The sequence below is a fragment of the Pogona vitticeps genome, chromosome 3 (assembly GCF_051106095.1).
Source record: "Pogona vitticeps strain Pit_001003342236 chromosome 3, PviZW2.1, whole genome shotgun sequence".
In the NCBI taxonomy this organism is placed as follows: domain Eukaryota; kingdom Metazoa; phylum Chordata; class Lepidosauria; order Squamata; family Agamidae; genus Pogona; species Pogona vitticeps.
In genome coordinates, this window is record NC_135785.1 from 43,052,147 (window position 1) to 43,074,630 (window position 22,484).

Sequence of the window (22,484 nt, forward strand, 5' to 3'; positions counted from 1 at the left end):
TGCCAAAGCTTGCAGATCCCTTTCCTGTGCCAGCCTCCATTCTGTGATTGTTTCATCTTCCCCATATTTCTTGCCTCTCTGTCTTTCTCCCCAGTAAGAGGGTTTGTAGGGGACTCTGGGATACTTCCATTTCTCCCCTTCTCCCTTCGAGACTCTCAATTGTACCAGTACTCCACTCCAGGAACTATTCTTATGAATATAATTTCATTTCTTGGGGGTGGGGGGTAAGGATCAGTTTATGTCCCACTATCTCAGACCTATGATATCTCTTTCTTCCAGGTGGTCTTTTCTTTACCATCCCTACTTCCAATTCCCTCTAAGGCTAGGTATGTCATAGAGGCTCTGGGTCATAGTTCCGACAGCCTGCTGACAGGGGCATCTGTGTCCCTGTCCTCCTCCAATATGTGTATGCATATATGTGTCTGTGCACTTACAAATACACATACTCCTTATTGTAATGCATACAAACAGTAGATGTTTCCACCATTACAGACTCCAAAAATATCATCTACAACATAAATGACTCATTTACCTATTCATCTGCTAATATGATCTACGCCATCCTTTGCCATCAGTGCCCTTCTGTATTCAATATATATCAGGACAATCATTATGCAAGAAAATAAACAGACACAAATCTAACATTTGTGATGACACAGAAAAGCCAGCTTTAGAACACTTCAGTCTCCAAAGACACTGATCCTGATCTGAAAGTAATACAGTGGTGCCTCACACAACGGGTGCCTCACACAACGATGAATTCACACAACGATGCCTTTTTCTGTTAAATTTGCCACCTCACACAGCGATGTTTCCTATGGGGGATTTTCACACAACGATGTCTCTTTTTCGTTCCTGTAAAAGTGTCTTACAATGTTTGGAAGCCGTTTTAAATGCTTGCAATGGTTAGCCCACCTCCTGAAACCTACGCAAACTGATTTTGGTGTTGTTCTGACACTTCGTTAATTTATGGTAATTTTTTGTTTTCTCCATTGGAAACCATTGAATGGTCTGTCTAATGGTTTCCAATGGAGAAAACAAAAAATCATCATAAATTAACGAAGTGTCAGAACAACCCCAAAATCAGTTTGCATAGGTTTCAGGAGGTGGGCTAACCATTGCAATCATTTAAAACAGCTTCCAAACATAGTAAGACACTTTTACAGGAGCGAAAAAGGACTTTGCAAAGCCATTGAAATGTATTGAGTCGGCTTCAATACATTCCAATGGAGGAAACATTGTTTCACACAGCGATGTTTCCTATGGGGATTTTCACTCAGCGATGGCAATCCGTTCCAATTGGAACGGATTAACTGGTTTTCAATGCATTCCTATGGGAAATGGTGTTTCACAGAACGATGTTTCACACAACGTTGATTTTTTTGGAACCAATTAACATTGTTGTGTGAGGCACCACTGTTGGAAAAGAAATCAGTTACAAAGGAAAACTGGAAGGAAAAGAAAAAGACTTGCACAAGGTAGTAGCATTCACACCATAGGATTCCCATGCTCAGTCCAATAAATTAAAAAAAAATCACAATTTTTTTTAAAAAAAGAAACTTACAGTATCTCAAATAAACAAAATGTCCTTACTCTGGTTGGCAGTCGTATATCAGTCTTTGCTCCAGCTTCTAATAGTATTTTCACTACTTTTGCATCTGCAGCTTTAACAGCAAAGAAGAGCACATGCATAGGGATTCTACACATATTGGGATCAGCACCTCGCTTTAGAAGAAGTTTGATAGTAGCCAGTCTTTTCTTTTGTCTGGTAAAATCATAAGAAAAAAGGTCTTAATTGTTTGAAATGTTGAGACGGTCAATGTTTCTAATCCAGGTTCCAGACACAAGGCAGCCATTCAACCTGATTTCAAATTCCACATCAGATTTGTTATCACAACAGCACAAAAACTGCACAATTGTTCAAGATAACTCACCTGTTCAACATGCAACATGTTACAAAAATAAGGGAAGGAAAAGAAAGGGGAAGGGCTTGATCTTAAAGACTTCATGCAAGGTTGCACTGAAATTTAATTTTTAATTTCCCTGACTTTCCCTGACCAACATTTGTCAATTTCCCTGACCACTATTCAAATATAAGCACAAGTTAAAAAATGAGTAGACCATGTTGCATTAATGCAAATCTTAATGGTTTTACTATCTGAACTTGTACTTGGCTTTGAACCTAAACATATTGCAATGGACTGTTGACTTGATTTCATTTTCAGGTTCTTCTGATGTAATGGTCCTTGTGCATGATACTCCACAGCTCTAATTCCTATATTATTTAATTCAACGATTTTGTAGCACACTTTACAATAACCTTTGCATTTGCTTCCAGCAACTGGTGATAGCCATAAAACCAAGTCAGGATGAAGTTTGAAATCCAGCCACTGCATATTAAAAACTGCCATCTTAGAAGCCTTCTTCGAAATGTGGTTTCAGACACAGCCGTACAAAGAACCATCTGCCTGACACCAAGATGTTAGCAGATTTGTTTTCTGGCAAGTAGAAACTTTCCAAAGCTGGGAAAGTTTCACTTGCACTTTCTGGTTCCAGAAAGTATAATGAGCAGATCAGCAGCAAGAAAGAAGGTGGAGTTTAAATGCTTGCAGATTATTTCTATAATTTAGAGAAGCAGACAACCCTCATTTGCAACCTTTATGCATGGGAGAAGTCAGGGAAGAGGATGAGAGAGCTGGTACTCTGTAAACTCCAGCAGGAACAAGCAATCACATATGAAAAATTTACTTTACATGGTGCAGACTTTCCCTGACTTTTCAGAAAGTGGTAACCCTGTCATTTTCACTTGGTATAATGGCAGAAGAACCCTATGCAGACTCCAAATGAGGTTCATCTGGTGATGCAATGGGAAGAGCCTGTGTGACATAGTGGTTAGTGTTGGATTTTGACTCAGGAGACATGGATTCAAAATCTTTATTTGGCAATGAAACTCACAGGGTATCTTTGGGGCAGTCACAGCCTCAGCCTGATCTGCATTAGAGAGATGCATATGCCATCTTGAACTCAGTGAAGGAAAAGCAGAATATCAGTGTAACTAATAGATATTAATATTGATGCTAGCTTCACCCAGAGTAAATGACAAACTTGCTTGATGTTAGATATGTTATCCACTTTAGACAATAAATATTCCCAGAATACATGCATAGCTATTTCAGTTGCAAAGGTGCTATACTGCGACAATACACTGCTGTCAGTGAAAACTGAGGGGAACCATTTGGTCAAACTTCAATAGCTTTGAGAATTACAAAACAATTTTCTGGGTATGATATGAAACCTGATTTCACACTGAGGAGGGAAGTCCCTTGATGGCTTTCAAAACTTTAACCAAAACTGAACCTCAAAGATTCCATAAACAGCTGCAAAACTATTCCTTATCTCAGTAAGGAAGAAGAGATTCATTGTTCCACAAACCCTGAAAATTAGGAAGGAATAAACCCATTATCAATAGAATCTATACAGTGTCAATGGCAGCACATAAGAAAGCTGGGTACTTGGGTCCATCTTTATCAACACTGGGCATTCCTACAGAATTGACACAATGTCTCCAGTGGTATATATTAGCAGCAAGATTCCTTTGTTTCTGTTTAGCAACTGCTTCCGGATGGTTTTAGAGCCCTCATAGTTTTAGGGTCCCTCAACTTTGTGGAATCACTTTGTGTAAGCTCATCATCCTAAAGAGAGCCCAAGTGAGACTGGCCTGACAGTAATGTTGACATAGCTTTTCATTCAGACATTTGCTCTGGGGTCTTCTAGTGCCACTTACTCTGTTATTGATATTGCCATTCTCCTTATAGTGCCTTCATGCTGGACAATCTCCTCACTGTCAGGGAAGCAGGGTAGTTTTAACATGTGGTGGCTAAGAACAACTGCACCACGCTGCATGGCTTCTGCAGTAACCTTAATTTCGTAGTTGTATACACCACAAATTGTCCCAGAGCTCTTTTCTCCAATAGCATACTCTGTGTCCTCTGACAACTTTGCCTCAGTATCTGTGCCACCCTCTGCCTTTTCAGCAGATGACAACGGTGCAGGTGATAGAGGGGTTGTTGGTGAGGAAATTTTGTTTTCTGCGCTTTCTGGAGAAGGCTGAGACACATCCGACTGTGACAACTGTGGAGACACTGTAGATATTTCTTCTCCAACTTCTCCTGCCTATATAAAGCAGAATTTTTTAAAAAAAAATTAAAAAGACACAACTGTTTCAAAAATATATCACTCTGTGCTATTTTAATTTTAAAACATAATCATACCAACAATACTAAGCTGCCACGCTCAAAACAATGAAAAATTTCACCTGGGCTTACTTTCTTCCAATATTTCACACAAAATTGTTGTCAGATCTACTGCAACCTGCTAATTCAATTATTTCCTTTCTATTCTGCCATTCTTCTGTATGATTCAAGGCAGAGTTTCCTTATGGTTTCCCAATCCAGGTACCAACCAGATTGGTCTAGCTAGCTTAAGTTAATACTGCTCCATCACACTCTTTCAAACCATGCTTGATATAGATTTTTTTAAAAAAATTGGCCACAGGTAAAATTCTACCTGAGTGTCAAAATAATCACTCAAAAGTTTGAATACCTGAAATTTCAAAATGAAAGAAGTGGATAATCAGCATAGATAAGGAGCAAATAATTGGATCCATGGAGATGAAGCTCCAAAGTGTGCAGAAATTTAACAAGAGCTTTGGTAACTTCTCAGCTATCAAAAGGAAAAACCATCAGGACATTTGTGTCCTAGATTTTTTTTTAACAGGTGGAAGAACTTAAACATTTATTTAGAACTGGCAAAAATTTACCTAGGCAAAAACTGCCCTCCATTGATTCCCTTAAAAAGTAGGCATAGTAAAAAGCTCGTGCACATTCCAAACCTAACTGATTTTGTAACTCATTTATTGTATAGGAATCTAAAGTGCATCTGCTACTTATACAGAAGAATGGGGTCAGAATCATGACAGCAATTATATGATGTTGCCCATGTATCACATAATTCTGGCTTTTTGAATGTAATCCCCCTCTGCAGTAATTTAAAATGTTGGCTTTCATCATAAAGCTGGGGCCACAAAAGCCTATATCTGCTTCTGCACTGACCCCCTCATTCTTTACTCAAGGCTTAGGCTTGGCTTCTTTTTGCCTTTTTTCCAGTGTTCTTTTCTTGTCTGAAAGTTCTTTTTTTGGCTGAAAGTGTCTGCCAATGTTCTCAGAGCATAGATAAACTTTTTCTATTTTTTACATTCTATATGGACAATACTGTCCTAGAAGATTAATGCTGGGGAAAATACTCTTTTCTCTTATCCTAATATTTATAAAACATTGTGATAATTTCTTTCCTCGACTTTATTTTTGTTTTGAAAAACTGTATAGTAAAAGTAATTACAAAGGGAGTATCAAATGAAGTAGAGAAGACACACTTGTTAAACTTACATATTTATGGGATTTTGAAACATTTTTCAATAACAGTTCTCAAAGTGGCATGCACATTTTAAAAGACCCATTTAAAAGCCAAAACAAAATCCAAAACTCAACAAATATCAGGTAATATGTAACCAAGTCAACAGGTTCCATAGGAAGGATTCTAACAAGAAGACAGAACAGTTATATCAGAGAGGGGAATGGAAAACCCACAGGAGGATATTGTGGAGTTCCAGGGCTATCACTGAAAAGCCATGCTCCTACTAGAGGATATCAATCTGACATAATACGATACTTAGAACAGAATCTCCTCAACTACTCTTAAGTTACAGGGAGGCCAATGTGGAAGGAACCTAAACCTCACATGTTGTTGTTTAGTCATTAAGTCGTGTCCGACTCTTTGTGACCCCATGGACCAGAGCACGCCAGGCCCTCCTGTCTTCCACTGCCTCCCGGAGTTGGATCAAATTCATGTTGGTAGCTTCAGTGACACTGTCCAACCATCTCGTTCTCTGTCATCCCCTTCTCCTCTTGCCTTCACACTTTCCCAACATTAGGTCTTTTCCAGGGAGTCTTCTCTTCTCATGAGATGCCCAAAGTATTGGAGCTTCAGCTTCAGGATCAGTCCTTCCAGTGAGCACTCACGGTTGATTTCCTTCAGAATGGATAGGTTTGTTCTCCTGGCAGCAGGGGAACAATATACAGCCTTGTCGTACTCCTTTCCCAATTTTGAACCAATCAGTTGTTCCATATCCAGTTCTAACTATTGCTTCCTGTCCCACGTATAGATTTCTCAGGAAATAGATAAGGTGGTCAGGCATTCCCATTTCTTTAAGAACTTGCCATAGTTTGTTGTGGTCCACGCAGTCAAAGGCTTTTGCGTAGTCAATGAAGAAGAAGTAGATGTTTTTCTGGAAGTCTCTGGCTTTCTCCATAATCCAGCACATGTTAGCATGTTAAACCTCACACAATGGACTTTAAAATTCAACAACACTGCCTTTCAATGATTTTGGGAACAAAAATGGAAATCAATGTGATCCCTTCAACTTCACGATAGAAGTTGTACAAAAAAGAAAACAGTCATATAAAAATACTATAGGACTATAACGATTTACTGCAGCAATCACCAATACAACGGTATTCCATCAGTTGAAGTTTCTGAACCATTTTTATAGATAACCTCATACAGGCATGTTATTACTGTCTGAAAGAGTGGTAGTACATGTAACAAATTGTGGAATAAATAAGTAGTCTCAGTGGAACACAAGAATCCCCATTCACTCAGTCCCCTTCCTGTCCTGGAATAAAAGGTAAAGGGAAGGAACAGGAAGAAAAAAGAAAAATTAGTCATTTTACAAAAGCACATTAGGACTGACCTCTTTTCTACTGTGGTTCTGTTCAGCAATATTGGACTGAAATGATTCTGCTGGGAAATAATGAATTATGCACATAGACAAAGCTGATAATCCTTCATCGCTGCACTTATTCACATCAGCCCCGTTATCAAGAAGGAGGTTGATAATGTCATCTCGACAACTCATCTGCACGAGAAAACCATATTAGATATGCTCATAAAGGTATAACACATATTTTGGAATCCTAGTATTTAATGTACTGCTAGTGTCTGCATGTGCTATAGTAAAGTTTAACATCCATTTTTTTACATACTACAGTAAAATAGGAACATATGTCCCCATACAATCCTTCTCAGTGCTTAAGAGCATCAGGAGGCGGCCCTTCTCTTGGTCCCATTGCCAGTGCAGGCACGGTTGATGGGGACATGGAAGAGGGCCTTTTTTGTGGCTGGTTATACAATGCTCTCCCTCAAGAGGTCAGGTTTGCCCCCTTCCTTTTATCCTTCCACCAAGAGCTGAAGAAGCATCTTTTTCAGGCAGGCTTTTAACCATCATGACTAACAATTTTTAAATTGTTTTCAATGTGTTACATGTTTTTAATTATCCCATGTATTTTAATCAGTTTTATAGTTTAATTGTTTTTAATATGCAACTTATTGTTTCTAATTCTGTTCTTTTTAATACTGTGAGCTGTCTTGAGTCCCCTTATCGGGAGAAAGGTAGCCTACAAATCAATCAATCAATCAATCAATCAATCAATCAATCAATCAATCAATCAATCCATGTCACAGTAAGTAAGAGAAAACTAAACCCGACCAATTTTGCCTTAAAGCAGCATGATCCCGGGTACGATTTGTTCTTACAGCAGCAGCAGCAAGGGCAGTATATCCATGCACATCTGCTACATCTGGATGGGCCAGATTGTCCCTCAGAATCTCGTACACTCTATTGGAGTCTCCTTCTGCGGACTTCACAATCAGCAACTCTGCAGCACACTCTTTGCGACCTTTGGCTCCAAAACCATTTCGGTGGCCTTCCAGAATGAAATTAACATCCCAGTCTACATCCTTCTGGCAATGCCTAAAAATGAGAATAACCATTAAAAAAGCAGAAATGTGTGAATGCCTATTCTCTGCAATTCTGATCATCTCCAAACCCTGTAAGGTGGAAGGATGGTAGCTTTTCTTTTCTTCACACCTCACATCTCTATCCCTGGCCTACTCACTGAAGTGATAAACCTACATCCGAACTGGCACACTTCAGACTGTAAAACATGTGTGCTGAGATATTATAGAACAAAAGCCTCTTCATGCAAAAAATCTTCCCTAGCGCACAAAACAAATGAACAGGGAGAAGATGTTTAGCTCACCTTTTCAGTTCTCTATTTGGGAAATTCTTTGAAATGCAACCAGGCCAATTCTAGTCTGAAGCATCATAGCCAAAGGAGAGGTTATCTGTAACTAGACTTCTGTCTCTCCCTTCTTGCAATAGTGTTGAGACAGTTGTTTCCAGTGGTTCAGTAAAGGTGACAGAGCTACATCAGACAAAACCACCAGAAACTCTTAACTCCCTTCCCCAGCACTCCTCTGTTCATATCCTTCCCCAGACCAATGGAGTAGAGCTAATCGAAGAATGAAGATCTCCTCCAGTAACTAGGCTGGAGAGGAGCAGATTGGGCACCATTTATCAGCTGCCAGCATTTATATTTTAAGTTTTTTAGAGTATCATTTTTCCATAACAAGTAATTCCGCTAAGAATGGCAGGAAGTGGGAAAGTAAATAATGGGCAGAGGGACTTTTAAGCATTTGTGATGCTTCTTAATGTGCAAAGATAGGGCTCCCTTTTGACTCAGCAGCAGTTGAAAAAATAGGCACCCATGGTGTAATCTTTTAAATCAAAGGATATAAGTTACATAAACCTTTGTGTTGAAAAGACATATGTAGAAGCAGGAAAAGAAACAGGATTTCAGCAGCAATATGGAATATATACCAGATCAGTTATTTACTGCACAAACCACTGCTTACCTATATTTATACATGTGTTTCTGCATCCTGATCAGAAAGGGGGTTATATTTGTTATAGGCCATCTTTTTTCATAAGCCAGTCGTTTCCTTTTCTTAAAATACTGGAAATCAAATTCTTTTAGGAAGGTCCGAGTGAGAGGAAGATGATCTGCATCAATTGAGTAGATGTACATATTTTCAGGCAATGTGTAGCTGTCATCATTTAAGAGAAGTTGCTTGAATCTATAGAAAAATGGGTCCTTCTCCTCATTCAAATCCCACATTGTACTGCTGTCCTCTGAAATATAATCTCTACTGGACTCAACATCAAAATAAACACTGAGTTCTGGAAAATCCGAAAGAATGAAATATCCAGGTATTTCCGTACACAATTTAATTATATGACTTCGATGCCACAAGCCAACATCTTGCGTATAATCCGGATATGTTTCAATTCCTGGTCCAAAACGTTCATCAGCCTTGTAAAGCCCCTTCAGTAGAGAAAATATAACCAAAAACATCAGAAGAGAGTAAAAGAAAAAAATCACATAGAAGAGCAAAAACGAACATATCACAGTTCATTTTGCATATTACAGGCTCTCACTTTACCAAGATATATTTAACAGTATGATCCAGGTTGCCTAAAAGTCATCTTTAACCATTCTTTCAGCAGTAAGGTTTGCTCTGATTTTTATTATTCATACAGAATTTTTACAACTAGCAGTGACTGAAACCAAAATAGGAATGTAAAGCAGGATCCAGAACACAAGAAAAATTGTAGAAACTGAAACTGTGTCTAATTTTAAATTGAGTTTTGTATTGGTTAAGGTTAAGGTTAAGGTTCCCCTTGACAATTTTTGGCCAGTTGTGTTCAACTCTAGGGGGCGGTGCTCATCCCCGTTTCCAAGCCATAGAGCCAGCGTTACACTTACGAAATGTCTACTTAAACCAGGCTTGTCCAACCTGCAGCCCGAGGGCTGCATGCAGCCCAGGTCAGCTTGTAATGCGGCCCAGTGCAATTTTTTATTTTTAAAGAAATTCCAAAGTTTCAAGTTACACAGCCAGCACTTGCGGCCGGAATGTGGCTGGGGCATGTCACAACAGTAGAGGGGGAGAGAGGGAAGGAAGGAGTGGGAGGGGAGGGGACGGGGGCTGCGCTACTGCATTGAGCCATCCCCATCAATAGGTGGCCCCCCTCCCGGCCCCATAAAGCCACCGGAGTCAAAGCTGTCAGCCTCTGCTATCTGAGATTGCAGCTGCCGGTAAGTGCGCTTGGAGCGGGACTGTGGAGGACGGCTAGGGCTGCCCCCCCATGCAGCCCAAACCAAATGTATGTGTGGCCCAAACCAAATTTTCATCTTCTAATGTGACCCAGGGAAGGTGAAAGGTTGGACAAGCCTGACTTAAACTGTTCTGGAGAGACAGAGAAAAAGAAATGAATGACAATAAACATAATAAATAAAATAAAACATTTCTATTTTCCATTCTGCCAGATTTATAACTAGCCTTACCTCCATTCTAAGACAGGTCCTGCCACCAGATAAATATTTAAGAATGTTTAGGTCTAAATAATTTCAATGTAGAAATGGATGCAAAAAGCAATCAGTAGCACACTGTAGTAAGGCATCAAGAAGCCATACCTTAATTAGCAACAATAAAATGGATTTAAAATAACAGTACAAAAATTACTGTTCATTGTTCATAAACAAAAATTCAAGTAGATAACTGCAAATACAGGAGGGAGACAAGCAGTCATCTCAGCTGGAACATGGGGGTGGACAAGTAAGAGTAGGAAGTAAATCAGAATTCAATCCACAAATTACACATTTGTCAGCAGAGGAATAAAGGTTCAAAACTGGTAGATCTGCTGCTGTTTCTAGGCATATCTGACCAAGTATGGTACATACAACTGATCTACCTCTCAATTTTAGTTTTTTTTTCCTCATATGAATTAATGCTCAGTAATCACCATAAAGAAAGGTTCCATGCACATCCAGCAGCCACTACATGACATCCGTTCTTCTCATAGGCATTTGTAAATTCTGTGCAAGCTGAATTTTGCTCGCCAGCACAGTGTGTCCCCAATGTTATCATCAAAATTAAGCAAAGTATTCATCAACCTTTATTTCTGAACTATAAAAAGTTTGCACTAATTCAAAAATATAAATCAGTGGTTCTTAACCTTTGTTACTTGGATGTTTTTGAACTACAACTCCCAGAAACCCCAGCCAGCACAGTTGGTGGTGAAGGCTTCTGGGAGTTGCAGTCCAAAACTCCTGAGTAACCCAAGGTTAAGAACCAGTGATATAAATGAACAATATGAGTAGAAAGAAACTTCCAATCATTTGTTGAATTTCTTCCTTTTAAAGTCTTCCTTTTGTATGCATTATTATAAAATTTCTCCATTTTGTAATAACTTTGTCACTGTAATAAAATAAATGTTTTCTAATTACCTGAAATTTTCTCCCATCATTAAATTCCATGGTTCCATAGCCTTCTTTGCGGCTAAGATAAAATGACCCTGAAAATTTAGAGCCATCAGGCCAAAAGTAAATCCCTTTGCCATGACGATGGTCCTTATAAAACTGCCCTACATATCTCTGTAATAAAGAACACAGGGGGAATTATGTAAATAATGCTACAACTTAGATGTGTAAGTCAGAATAATGCCTAGGAATAACTTTTGGTGAGGCTGAGGTCATTTTCAACCCCATAGGGGGCACTTCAGTGTTGGTGAAGGAGCTCAAGCCCATAAACAAAACCTTCATGCACATATAGCTTGCAGTCCGCCCTCCTCCACCATATATCAAATTTCCCGCTTCACTCTGCTCTCGCCCCCTCCTCAGTCAAGTTCTCCTTTGAGTCCGTCTCTACACCGGCGCTTTCTGGCTTCCTTCCTCCCTCTCCGCCCTCTGTCTCGTGGGACGGCACACTCTCCGCTGGACCTCTACACAATCACATATTTTGGAAGGCATTTTCTTAACTTAATCGTACATCGCATGAAATATGTTTGTTAGTCCCAAATCCGCTGAGGTTTCATCGGAAATTCTAACATTAAAAGGTTAGACAGAAACCACTTTCCATATCCTATTCAACACCATTCATAACTTTTTAAAACAGTAACTTATCTTCCTTCTATTCACTCTTAGCTGAAAGCCCAAGGTAGAAACAAAGGTCCTACATCTAACATGATGCCAACTGAGTAAACCGTCCCACCACTAGCATATTAGTTCTACCACAGCACAAGCGGTAACACAAGCCCCACTGTGAGTGTGCAAATGTTTGCTTGCAAAGTATTCTTATGTTTCCTTGCTCAGGATAAACTGGATGGAATACCACCTTTACACAGAGGCTCTAAATGCATAAATGGACCGTGCACTAATGTGATGAGATTGCAGTATATAAACCAAAGGAATATGGCTTCATAACATCCATTCTCAAGTAAAGGTTATGATGTACACATGAGCAATGTTGATGCATACACAGAAGTAACATTCATATAAAAATTACAATTTGAAATGGGGTTCCAGTTCTGAGCTGAAGAAGAATTACAGTTCATGGTAAACATGCCCTATCTAATTCAAATATCTTGGTACATTACAGAGATTGCAAACCAGAAAAGACTCTTAGTACATGAGGAGAGGAAGCTTGAAAATCCAAGGCAGTTCTGAAAGGTCAAACCATGATTTCACCATGAATGCAGGGCAATGTGTGAAGCAGCCTGCATCTTAAATCAAGCACATAGGCATATGTGGAATTACATGAAAATATTTTATAAGACCTATCGGAATGGCTGCATGCCCAAATTATCATCATTTCTAAAATATGTCTAGGATCTAAAATACCACATATGCACCCAAAGAAAACCAAACTTCTTAACCTTCAAAGCAGCATCCTTTAGAAGTACCAGAAATAAAAACCAGCCATGTGTGCATTCATATACAGACACATGCACATACACATGCATAGATGCCTGTAAATCCAAGCTTTAACAAGGCAGCAAAATAATTCTGGGAGACTTTCAGAGAAAGTTGACAAGTGAAATATAACAGAAGACAAGTGAGTGCAAGTATGTGCCACAGTACCCTCACAAAAAACACTAGGAAAGAAATAAAGAAAGGATTCAACTACTGTTTTCCAAAGAGTTGGAATATGGCAACATTAATTTGCAAGTCAAGGAGGCTTATTCTACCTGCCTTCATCCAGGGAATATGACAGCACAGAAATTTATTGAAAATTATGACTTCATAAAAATGGGATATGTGGAGGGTAGAGTTCAAACAAAGTTAGTAATCCTGTTCAATCCAGGATTTACACTCCTGGAACAATTCATTAATATTGGTTTTCTTACTGTGAATTAGCTTCATTGCCCATCAGAAAAACTAGATAAAAGCATACATTCAGTATTGCAGAGATGTATTTATTAAATCTGCTTTAGTAAACACTGATGAGTATATACAAGGAAGAGGGAGCAACCTCCTGGACAAAATGAATAAATAGAACTCATGAAATTACATTTGATATCTTCAGAGTTGAATTATTGACTAGTCACAAAAAAATACAAATATTTTGATCAAACTGGAAGAATCCCTTGCGAATCAAATCAATCTGAATCCAATTCCACATAAAGCAAAGCAAAGTGGGCTGCTTATATACCGCCCCATAGTGCTTCAAGCAAAAATAGCACTCTTAATAGGCCCATGAAAGTAACCAGTCCTCTAAACTGGCAACTTCTTTTTTCACAACCATCATAAAAACTACTAGTCACTGAGCAGGTTAATACAGTTGGCTTTTAGCAAACTGAGGAAGGAAGGATTTGGCCACCCATTCCTCCTTCAACAGCCTACTGTACTAAGTGATCTGACAGTAGAGTGACAGGTGCATCTCCATTAATTCAGCTGCATGGAATTTCTTGACCTATGGTGACCACAGAGATCACTCATTCATAGGGTCTCCATGAGTTGGAGACTACTTGACAGCACACAACCACCAGCACCAGCACCACCACCACATCAACATAGTGGCCAGGTATTATGCTATTAAGCATAAATTTGTGTGAAAGCATTATTGCAGGGTGGGGCAAGGAGAGACTGACACAGCAGGAACAAGTACTGTCTGAATCACGTACATATCACTGAAGAAATGTCTAGCACTGTAAATGTTGGAGGAACTTGATCCAAGCACACCATCTTTGTTCCATCCTTCTCCTGAGTCAAGGAGATCAATGCTATCATTGTAATCATTAACAATTGTATAACAAAAGAAGGACTACTGGATTGGGAACAAGAATCATCAATTAATTTATATTTCTAGAGCACACCACACCCAGCTCTAAGAAAATATTATGGGCTAAATCCAGAGATCAGTGCTGAGTAGACTCACTGATTAAATGGGGGTTGTGTCAACACTCATGTAAGTTCCACCGAATCTATGCATCTACTTTATTTGACACTTACAACTGGAATTAGCACATACACCTATGTATGAAAAAAAACATAAATAACTATCGTAAGGACAAACATAGGGGACATTCACAATCTAAGAATGAACACATGCATTGCATGTAAAAAGTTCAAAGTTCAAAACCTGCCAGCTCAGCTGGAAGAATCAGGCAGAAGGCCATGAGAAAAATCTTGGCCTGAGACCCCTGAAAGCTCTGTCAGTCAGAATCAACAATAATGGATATATTAAATTGGTATAAAAGTATTTGTCCATGTTCCTTATTAGCCTGAGATACAGTAAATATTAAAATATCAGAGTCTAAAAAGCCTAAGTCTGGAAACCAGAAACCAGCCTGATAAAAACAGTATTATACTGGTACCCCAAACTATTAAAACTTAACTCTTGACTTAAACTTTGATTAATCTTGCCATTAAGGCAACAGGAGTGGGAGTTCAGTGCATGTGTGCCATCAGGCATGGCCATAGTGGCAGCTGATATGGCTAGCATGAATATGTGTACATCTCAGCAGGGAAAGCCATTTAAAAGTGAGAAGTACACTGGTGGAATCTAATCTTTTTGGGTTGAAAAAGAGCAAGCATCTCTTTACCCAAGCAGGAAAGGGCAGGTCTCATCCAAATCCAGCAAACAGCTGCTTGACTGCCTGTGATCCACATAAGGGACATTCTCCAAATGTACTGAATCTTTATGCCCATTGCAACTACCCTCCCCCACCACAAGGGTGCCATGAGATCTGAATACTGCATGAGCTCTTACACCACATTAGGACCACTAGGGATGTTTCTTAAGGCACCCTTGCTATCTGAAGTCAGTATTCAGGTGGTTGTTGCATTCATCTCTTGATGAATGCATTTTTCCAACTGGCAAGCGGCAACTGCAGTATTTGGCAAATGTAGGCAACGACAATATTCTGGAATATAACAACATATAGTATAAGCATATTCTGTTTACTGAACCAGTTTACCTCACCATTGTCCCACGCAAATTCTCCATATCCAAGTTTTAAATCAAATGCAAATTGTCCTTTATAGCTGGAACCATCTGGCCACTCTTGCATACCAGTTTTATATTCAATCTTGTTATTATTCAGGTCTTCTTCAGTAAATCTATCTTGCAATTCATTGCTTTCTTCCTCATCACTCTCTTCATCTTCTCCATCACCGTCATAATTAAGAACAGATTCTGGTTCAAAATCACTTTCAGTTTTTTCTCCATGAAAGGAGTCACCATCTCTTGAGAGACTACCTCCTCCTTTGTGTTTGTCCACTCTGAAATCATAAAGAGTTACAAAAGCTCATTTACAAAATGGTTGGACTAACACTACTGTTCTGAACACACACTGGGAATCTCCCTGATTCCCATGCTATTTATTTACAATGTTTATAAGGGGCCTTTTAGAATAAAGCTTTTTAAGGTGCTTTTAAGAATAAGGATTCTTAAGCAGAGTCTTAACTCAATTATAGACAAAGATTAATGGGTCAGTCTTCTATTTATTTATTACATTTATACCCCACATTTTCACAAAAAAATATATAGCATTCAAGTTGGCTTACAAGGCTATTAAAAGAAATAGCAACAGATAAAACCAACATTTTGGAATAGCTTAAAGGCATGTGACAATGGACTGTGGTAGGTATCAGCTGCAGCAGAGTCCTACAGGAGAGGTGCCACTACTAAGAAATGTCTGCTAACATTGTTCTCAGAGGCAGGCAGACATACTAAAAGGTCTTCCACCGCTGATCTCACAAGACAGGCACAGCATGGGCAACGGGAGCTCAAAGTATCTGGAACCATTTACGGCTTTGATGGCCAATTTCATTACTTACACATATGCCTGAGAACCCACAGGCAAAGTGAAATGTGCAACTAGCTCAATAGTGATGTCACATAATATGCCCACTCATTGTGTACCAGTATTCAAGATGCCATGTTGTGTATCTATTAAGGTAAACCCTATTGAGTCATTGTTAAGTCAAAAGTAACCAGACAGCACAGAAAAACAAATGTATTTATACCCTCCATTTCTGCCAGGAAATGACATTCACTATTAGTAAAAATTCAAATAAAAACAAATTGAATAAAATCATTAAAACAATAAAAAAAATTTACAACCCCCAAAACAGAAGTAAAAATTAACTAACAAAAAGAAACCAGCAAGATTCTATCAGTCAAAGACCTCCTCAGCAACAACCTGGCATAGATATCAATAGCCTATTTGAACGGAAGGAGCATTTTCTGCTGGTAGAAAGAGCACAAGCAGAAAGCAAGCTGAGCCTGCCTTGGCAGGAAGTTACAAAGTGATACAACACGGTTACTTGAGAGCAGTGATCCCACCCTTGTGTCCCCGTGTGCTCTTGGACTTCAGCTCCCAGAAGCCTTCACCACGTTGTGCTGGCCAGGATTTCTGGGAGTTGCAGTTCAAGAACATCTGGGGACCCCCAGTTTAAGAACCACTGGTCTAGAGGGTACCTGCGTGCCTGACCCCGAGCTGGTACACACAGCAGCCTACATATAGGTGAGCTCCAAACCTATCCCAGGCAACACTGGTATGGAGTGTCTGGAACCCCCTTTTCCCAGCTGTGGCTGCCACAACCCTAAAACAGCCATGCAGAGCACAGTGCCCAGCAGAACAAGAGTGTAAAATGCTGATGTGCATAAATGCTGTCATCACTCCTGTCCAAGGAAATTATATGTTTATGGGTTATTCGGAGAGTCAGAGGCCAACTATTGTTCTTGTTATTTTCTCTGTACAGCTCACAAAGCTACGAATAACCAGCCGAAACCCAATTGTGAATCCAAGCTAGAGGAGGCCCACTGCCCCAATGCTGACTGGCAAGTCAACTCGTAAGTAAATTCCACCCATCCAATGGGTCGACCTTTCTAGCTGGGACTGACAATAGGGTTAGGCCATTATCTTTTTCTTTTCTTTTCATTATTTAATAAAGCCACTTCAGAAATTAACCCTACAAATGCCCCCAAGGTGCGATTAAGAAAGAAATCCTCCACACAGCCACTCCGCACACCCACGTGCCAGGAGGCGTCCGTGTCTCTCTACAGATGCCTTGGCGCAAGTCCGTATCCCAGACCGGTTCACCCTCCATATGATGCGCGTCCAAGCAGCCAGGCCGGGGGTGGGGAGGGGGGAGGAGAGAGACTGTCATGTCTCTGGGCTCCCGCCAGGGGTCCCCAGAGAACCAGAAATCTTGTCCCCGGTAGACAGCAGTAGAGGGGAACTCCGCGCGCGGCGGCGCCGCTCTGAGAGCCTTTACGCACCTCAGAGCCTCCGAGGCAGCCTGGACAGCCTCCATTGAGTCCGAAGATCCTCCAGCCGTGGCCTCCTCCTCCTCCTCCTCCTCCTCCTCCACCACCACCACCACCACCACCCGGCCAGCCAGCCAGCAGTTGCCTCTCTAAGAGGTTGCGGAGGGAGGAACGTAACAAAGAACAAGGGCCCGCAGGGGCGCAAGCGCTGTTCCCTTTCAATGTCAGGGCCCAGGTGCGGACGGGACAGCCTCTCCGGACACCCCCCTCCCTTTCCCTCCCGCTTGGGCTGTGCCGCGTCAGAGTTGCCATAGAAACCGAGGCGGGTTCATGAAGCGGAGGCGTGGCTTCCTTTGGCTCCACCCTCTTCGGTACTTTGGCTGGGCGCCTTGGCAGGTCCGCCTTTCTCTCTTGGGTTGTTTGATGGGTTTCTTTTCGGGCACTTGTGTGCGTTTCTTTAAAAGTCTCCGAACAAAAAGCTTTTGTCACCTGCGGCAGGGAAGGGAAACGGGCAGTTCTGGAGCCACCCCGCCGGCCAAGGTCGCTAAGGTTGGATTACTGCAAGACGCTCTATCAGGGGCAGCCTCTGGAAGGGCCAAAAGACAGCAGCCAGATGGCTGAATGGGGCTGGTCACAGGGGTCACATAATCCCATGTTATGGCAACTTCGCTGGCTGCTGGTCCGTTCCTGGGCATCATTCATTCATTCATTCATTTAAAATATTTTTACCCCACCTTTCTCCTTGAAAAGGACCCAAGGCGGCTTACAACACTGAAAGACAGTACAGTATTTAAAGTTGAAAACAATGAGTACACAATGGTGGGTAACATCATTAAAAGGCAACATTAAAGCTAAGAACAGTAAGTATACAAATATTTTAAAAAATACTACTCTGAGAAATGGAAAACAAAAATGGAGAACACAAGTGATACTAAATATCCAGTCCAAGCAGTAATGCATAACAATCCATCCAAAAAAAATCACACAGTTAACTGGTTTACTGAGGAAAGGCTTGCCTGGAGAGAAAGGTATTTGCCGGATTGCAGAAGGACAATAAAGCCTCCTGAGGGAGGGAGTTCCAAAGACTGCAGCAACAGAGAAGGCTCTCATGTGTCCCCATCAGACACACCTATGAAGGTGGCAAGACCAAGAGTTGGCTCAGAATGGGGAGATACAGTCTTTGAGATCACTTGGTTTTAACTTATAAAATCTTAAACGACCTGGGTCCTTCCACAAGCAGGCGAAGACCTTTCTCTTCGGGCAGGCTTTCCCTTAATTACTGTCTGCCTGAGTGGGGTTCTTAAATGAATTCTTGTGCCTTACTGCATTGAATGTGTTTTGATGTTCTTCTGATTATCATCTTTTACTGTGGTATTTAATTCTTCTTTGTATTTATATACTTACTGGTTGTTGTTGTTGCTTTATTATTATTATTATTATTATTATTATTATTATTATTATTATTATTATTATTATTATTATTATTATTATTATTATTGCTTTAAATATTGTGTTTGAATGTTGTAAACTGCCTTGGGTCTTTAGGGTGAAAGGTGGGGTAGAAATGTTTTAAATAAATAAGTAAAGGAATAAATGGAAAGAGGTTTAAGCAATCCATATTTTAAAAATATTTCTTGGAAAAGAGACTTTCCTCCATTATGACCGAAAGTTATATTCCTAATGCTTTTCATAGTTTGAGATAAACTGTCATTTTATGCAAGTGCCACTGTAAGAATTTGAGTTTCTTATTCTGTCTCTTTCTTTTTCGTTTTGGTAGAAAGACAAATAGATACATAGGTGGAACCAAGATAGAGTGTGATCAGATGTCTGGAAAGGTGCACACCCAATTGCACTAGAAAGGGTTGCTTTGCAGGGAGCAATCTCCCTAAATATAACTCTTGTATCTGTTGGAGAATCACTCCAGCATGGTTCCCAAAAGTAGTAGCCCTAGAGCTGGACCAGAAAGGTCGAGCTTGGACATGGATTGGGGTCAGGCTGGAGAGTAATTCACTGTACATTGTGTAATCTCTGGAAAAACAGTCACATCAGACTGCTCCACAAGTGTTCTAAAATGTGCTCTATTTCCCCATGTGATCATTGGGGCATTCATTTCAATATAACCTCTAGAGGCTGCACATTCATTCTTGTACTAAATGCAGGTTGCTTCTTCATTCATTCATTCAGGTTAGAAGCAATCCTGTGATGGTTCTGAAATGGAAGGATTAATCTTCCACTTTCTGTTACTGTCCAGAGAATGCCTGCACATTGTGTGTGCAGGCTGCCCTGTGACTCATACAAATTGCTTTTCTTTCTAGAATATTTGAAGGAGCACCTTTTTCTGGATGTTCTCTCCCATTCTTTTGCTATGTCTAGTCAAAAGAAAAAACTTTTAGCCATGTCACCAACATGACTGTTGCCACTATCAAACAGATAATTTTGATTACCAATCTGTCTGTCTGTCTGTCTGTCTGTCTGTCTGTCTGTCTGTCTGTATTCATTCATTCATTCATTCATTCATTCATTCATTCATTCATTCATTCATTTATTTATTTATTTATTTATTTATTTATTATTTATTTATTTAATTTATACCCCACCTATCTGGTCAAATGTGACCACTCTAGGTGGCTTACAACACACTCTATAAAACAATTAAACATATAACATACCACATAACATAATTCGCATTAATAAAAAGAAATAAATTTTTTCCCAAGATAGCAAGAAACAAGGTATACTGTGGTAGAAAAAGAAAAGAAAAGAATGAACTCATCAAGCTTTGAAATTAGTTACCAAGGGTTTTCCTTTTGCTTTTTAACAAATCTAACAAGCAGGCTCTTTTAAAAGAGCTGGAGATACATCTTTTTTCAGGTAAACCATTTATGTTTGGATGTTGTTTCACTTCTAGCAGTTACACTCTGGCTGCCTCACTTAATCCCTTATTCTATTTCATTCTGAAGATCAAACAGTTTGGATAACAGTGACAACTGCTGTCAAATCAGACTGAAAGCATATGAGTTGGTAGGAGCTATAATGATTCCAATGTTAATTATTCTATCATAAAATATGCCAACTGTTTGGCAGATCAGTGTGATCTTCCCTCTCAAAATATGTTTATTGCTTGTGGTTCTCAAAGAAGTGCAGTAAAAATATTGTAGAACATACACAATTTTACACACACACACACACACACACACACACACACACACACACACACACACACACACACACACACACACACACACACACACACACACACACACACACACAATTTAAAGCTGCATATTTACTGAATGCATGATGGCGGAAAAATGTACCCAGTCTTTGAAAAACAGATTGAGCAACATTAATTTTAGGTCACTGATTTTATTAAGAGGTAATCTGAGGTACCATCCTGTCATACTTGTCAGTGTGAGAGAGGAAGAGGAAGAGGGAGCTTGAAAGAATCTGTAAAATGTGATCTCACTGAATCATTTAGAATGAACATTAAGAAGTTTGTTTCCAAGGTGTTGGATGTTATTGGCTGAGATTTCCTGTGATCCTTCAGGGAAATGAATATGTGAGAGCCCTGGGGACATAGGATTTCAATGAGTATTTGTGAAGAAGAGAAGACACTTTGGGAGTGAGACAGGGATCGGTAGATTTTTAAATACTTCTTGTACATATTGACAGATATTTTTTTCCACCTTTGGCGGATTGCCCGGCTGCGACCTTACCTAGACACGGGGGCGCTCACTACCTTAGTACATGCACTCGTAATTTCTAGATTAGACTACTGTAACGCGCTCTACGTGGGGCTCCCTTTGAAGCTGATGCGGAAACTTCAAGTGGTGCAGAATGCGGCGGCCATACTCCTTACTGGAGTGAGGAAATACCAACATATCTCTCCTACTCTGGCCATGCTGCACTGGCTGCCCATCCATTTCCGCATTGACTTCAAAGTGTTAATGCTTACATATAAAGCCCTAAACGGTTTAGGACCTCGATACTTGGCGGAACGCTTACTCCCAACTAGTTCTACCCATGTCACCCGCGCGAGCCAGGAGGTGAGACTGAGGAGCCTGACGCCGAGGGAGGCCCGGAAAGAAAGAACTAGAAACCGGGCCTTCTCGGCGGTGGCTCCTCGGCTCTGGAATAACCTACCTCCGGAGATTCGTGCTGCACCCTCGCTGGGTACTTTTAAGAACAAACTAAAGACGTGGATGTATAGGCAGGCCTTCCCTTCCAGTTAATTCCTGTCCTCTTTCCTTTTTTATTCTTTTTCTCTTTATTTGATTTATTTTGTATTTTTCCCATCACAGAATCATTTAATTAATTAATTGTTATAAATTTTTCTTGAACTTGTTATCCTTTATGTTGCAAGCCGCCTAGAGTGGTCGAAATGACTAGATAGGCGGGGTATAAATACAATAAATAAATAATATTTACACAAGGTTTCATAGAATGGCCTCAGGCTGATACTTCAGGAGTGCCACATCCTATGGTGGCAGCTACAAGTTAATTTTCATTGATAGTTCTAAGCATGTGGACATGCAGTTACTTAATATGTGTTATAATGTATCTTGTCACCATATGTGTTATAAATATTTTCAGTTTGTATCTGGAATAATACTTTGATTCAGCAAGGAAGAAAGCGTTATTAATTATTAGGTACTAGATTTTATGTTACATGCAGAACTCCATTAGACACTTCCTCACAAATATGAATTTCCATAGTACCATGAAAATCCTGAAAGTAAGTACTACGTATATGGGAGCACCTTAAATATACATGCTGTTTGGATAGCTCAGTGGTTTTGATATCTGGATGGAAGTTTGATTCCCCACTGTGCCTCCTGTGAGTAGAGTCAGCCAGTGTGGCCTTGGGCAAGGTGCATAGTCCCAGGGCAAGTAAGGAATGGTAAGCAACTTCTGACTATTGTCTACCTGGAAAACCCTGAAAAGAGTTGACATAAGTTAGAATTGACTCGACA

At 40.0% G+C, this 22,484-nt stretch overlaps 1 protein-coding gene across 3 annotated transcripts in view; it reads right to left on the reverse strand.

Moving 5' to 3' along the window:
* The window catches only part of ANKMY1 (ankyrin repeat and MYND domain containing 1), a 46,693-nt gene extending 29,096 nt beyond the window's left edge, over positions 1-17,597 (reverse strand). For 2 of the 3 annotated variants that reach the window (XM_020786400.3, XM_020786399.3), the window contains exons 1-8: positions 17,524-17,595; positions 15,215-15,518; positions 11,244-11,390; positions 8,812-9,281; positions 7,651-7,867; positions 6,809-6,973; positions 3,785-4,173; positions 1,594-1,765 (exon numbers count right to left, since the gene is read on the reverse strand). In XM_020786400.3, coding sequence (XP_020642059.3) covers positions 1,594-1,765; positions 3,785-4,173; positions 6,809-6,973; positions 7,651-7,867; positions 8,812-9,281; positions 11,244-11,390; positions 15,215-15,518; positions 17,524-17,558 — 1,899 coding nt within the window. In that variant the 5' untranslated portion in view covers positions 17,559-17,595. Of the gene's footprint in view, positions 1-1,593; positions 1,766-3,784; positions 4,174-6,808; positions 6,974-7,650; positions 7,868-8,811; positions 9,282-11,243; positions 11,391-15,214; positions 15,519-17,523 lie in introns of all 3 variants that reach the window. The other variant, XM_078389243.1, reaches the window with a different exon arrangement.
* Positions 17,598-22,484: the final 4,887 nt, after the last annotated feature.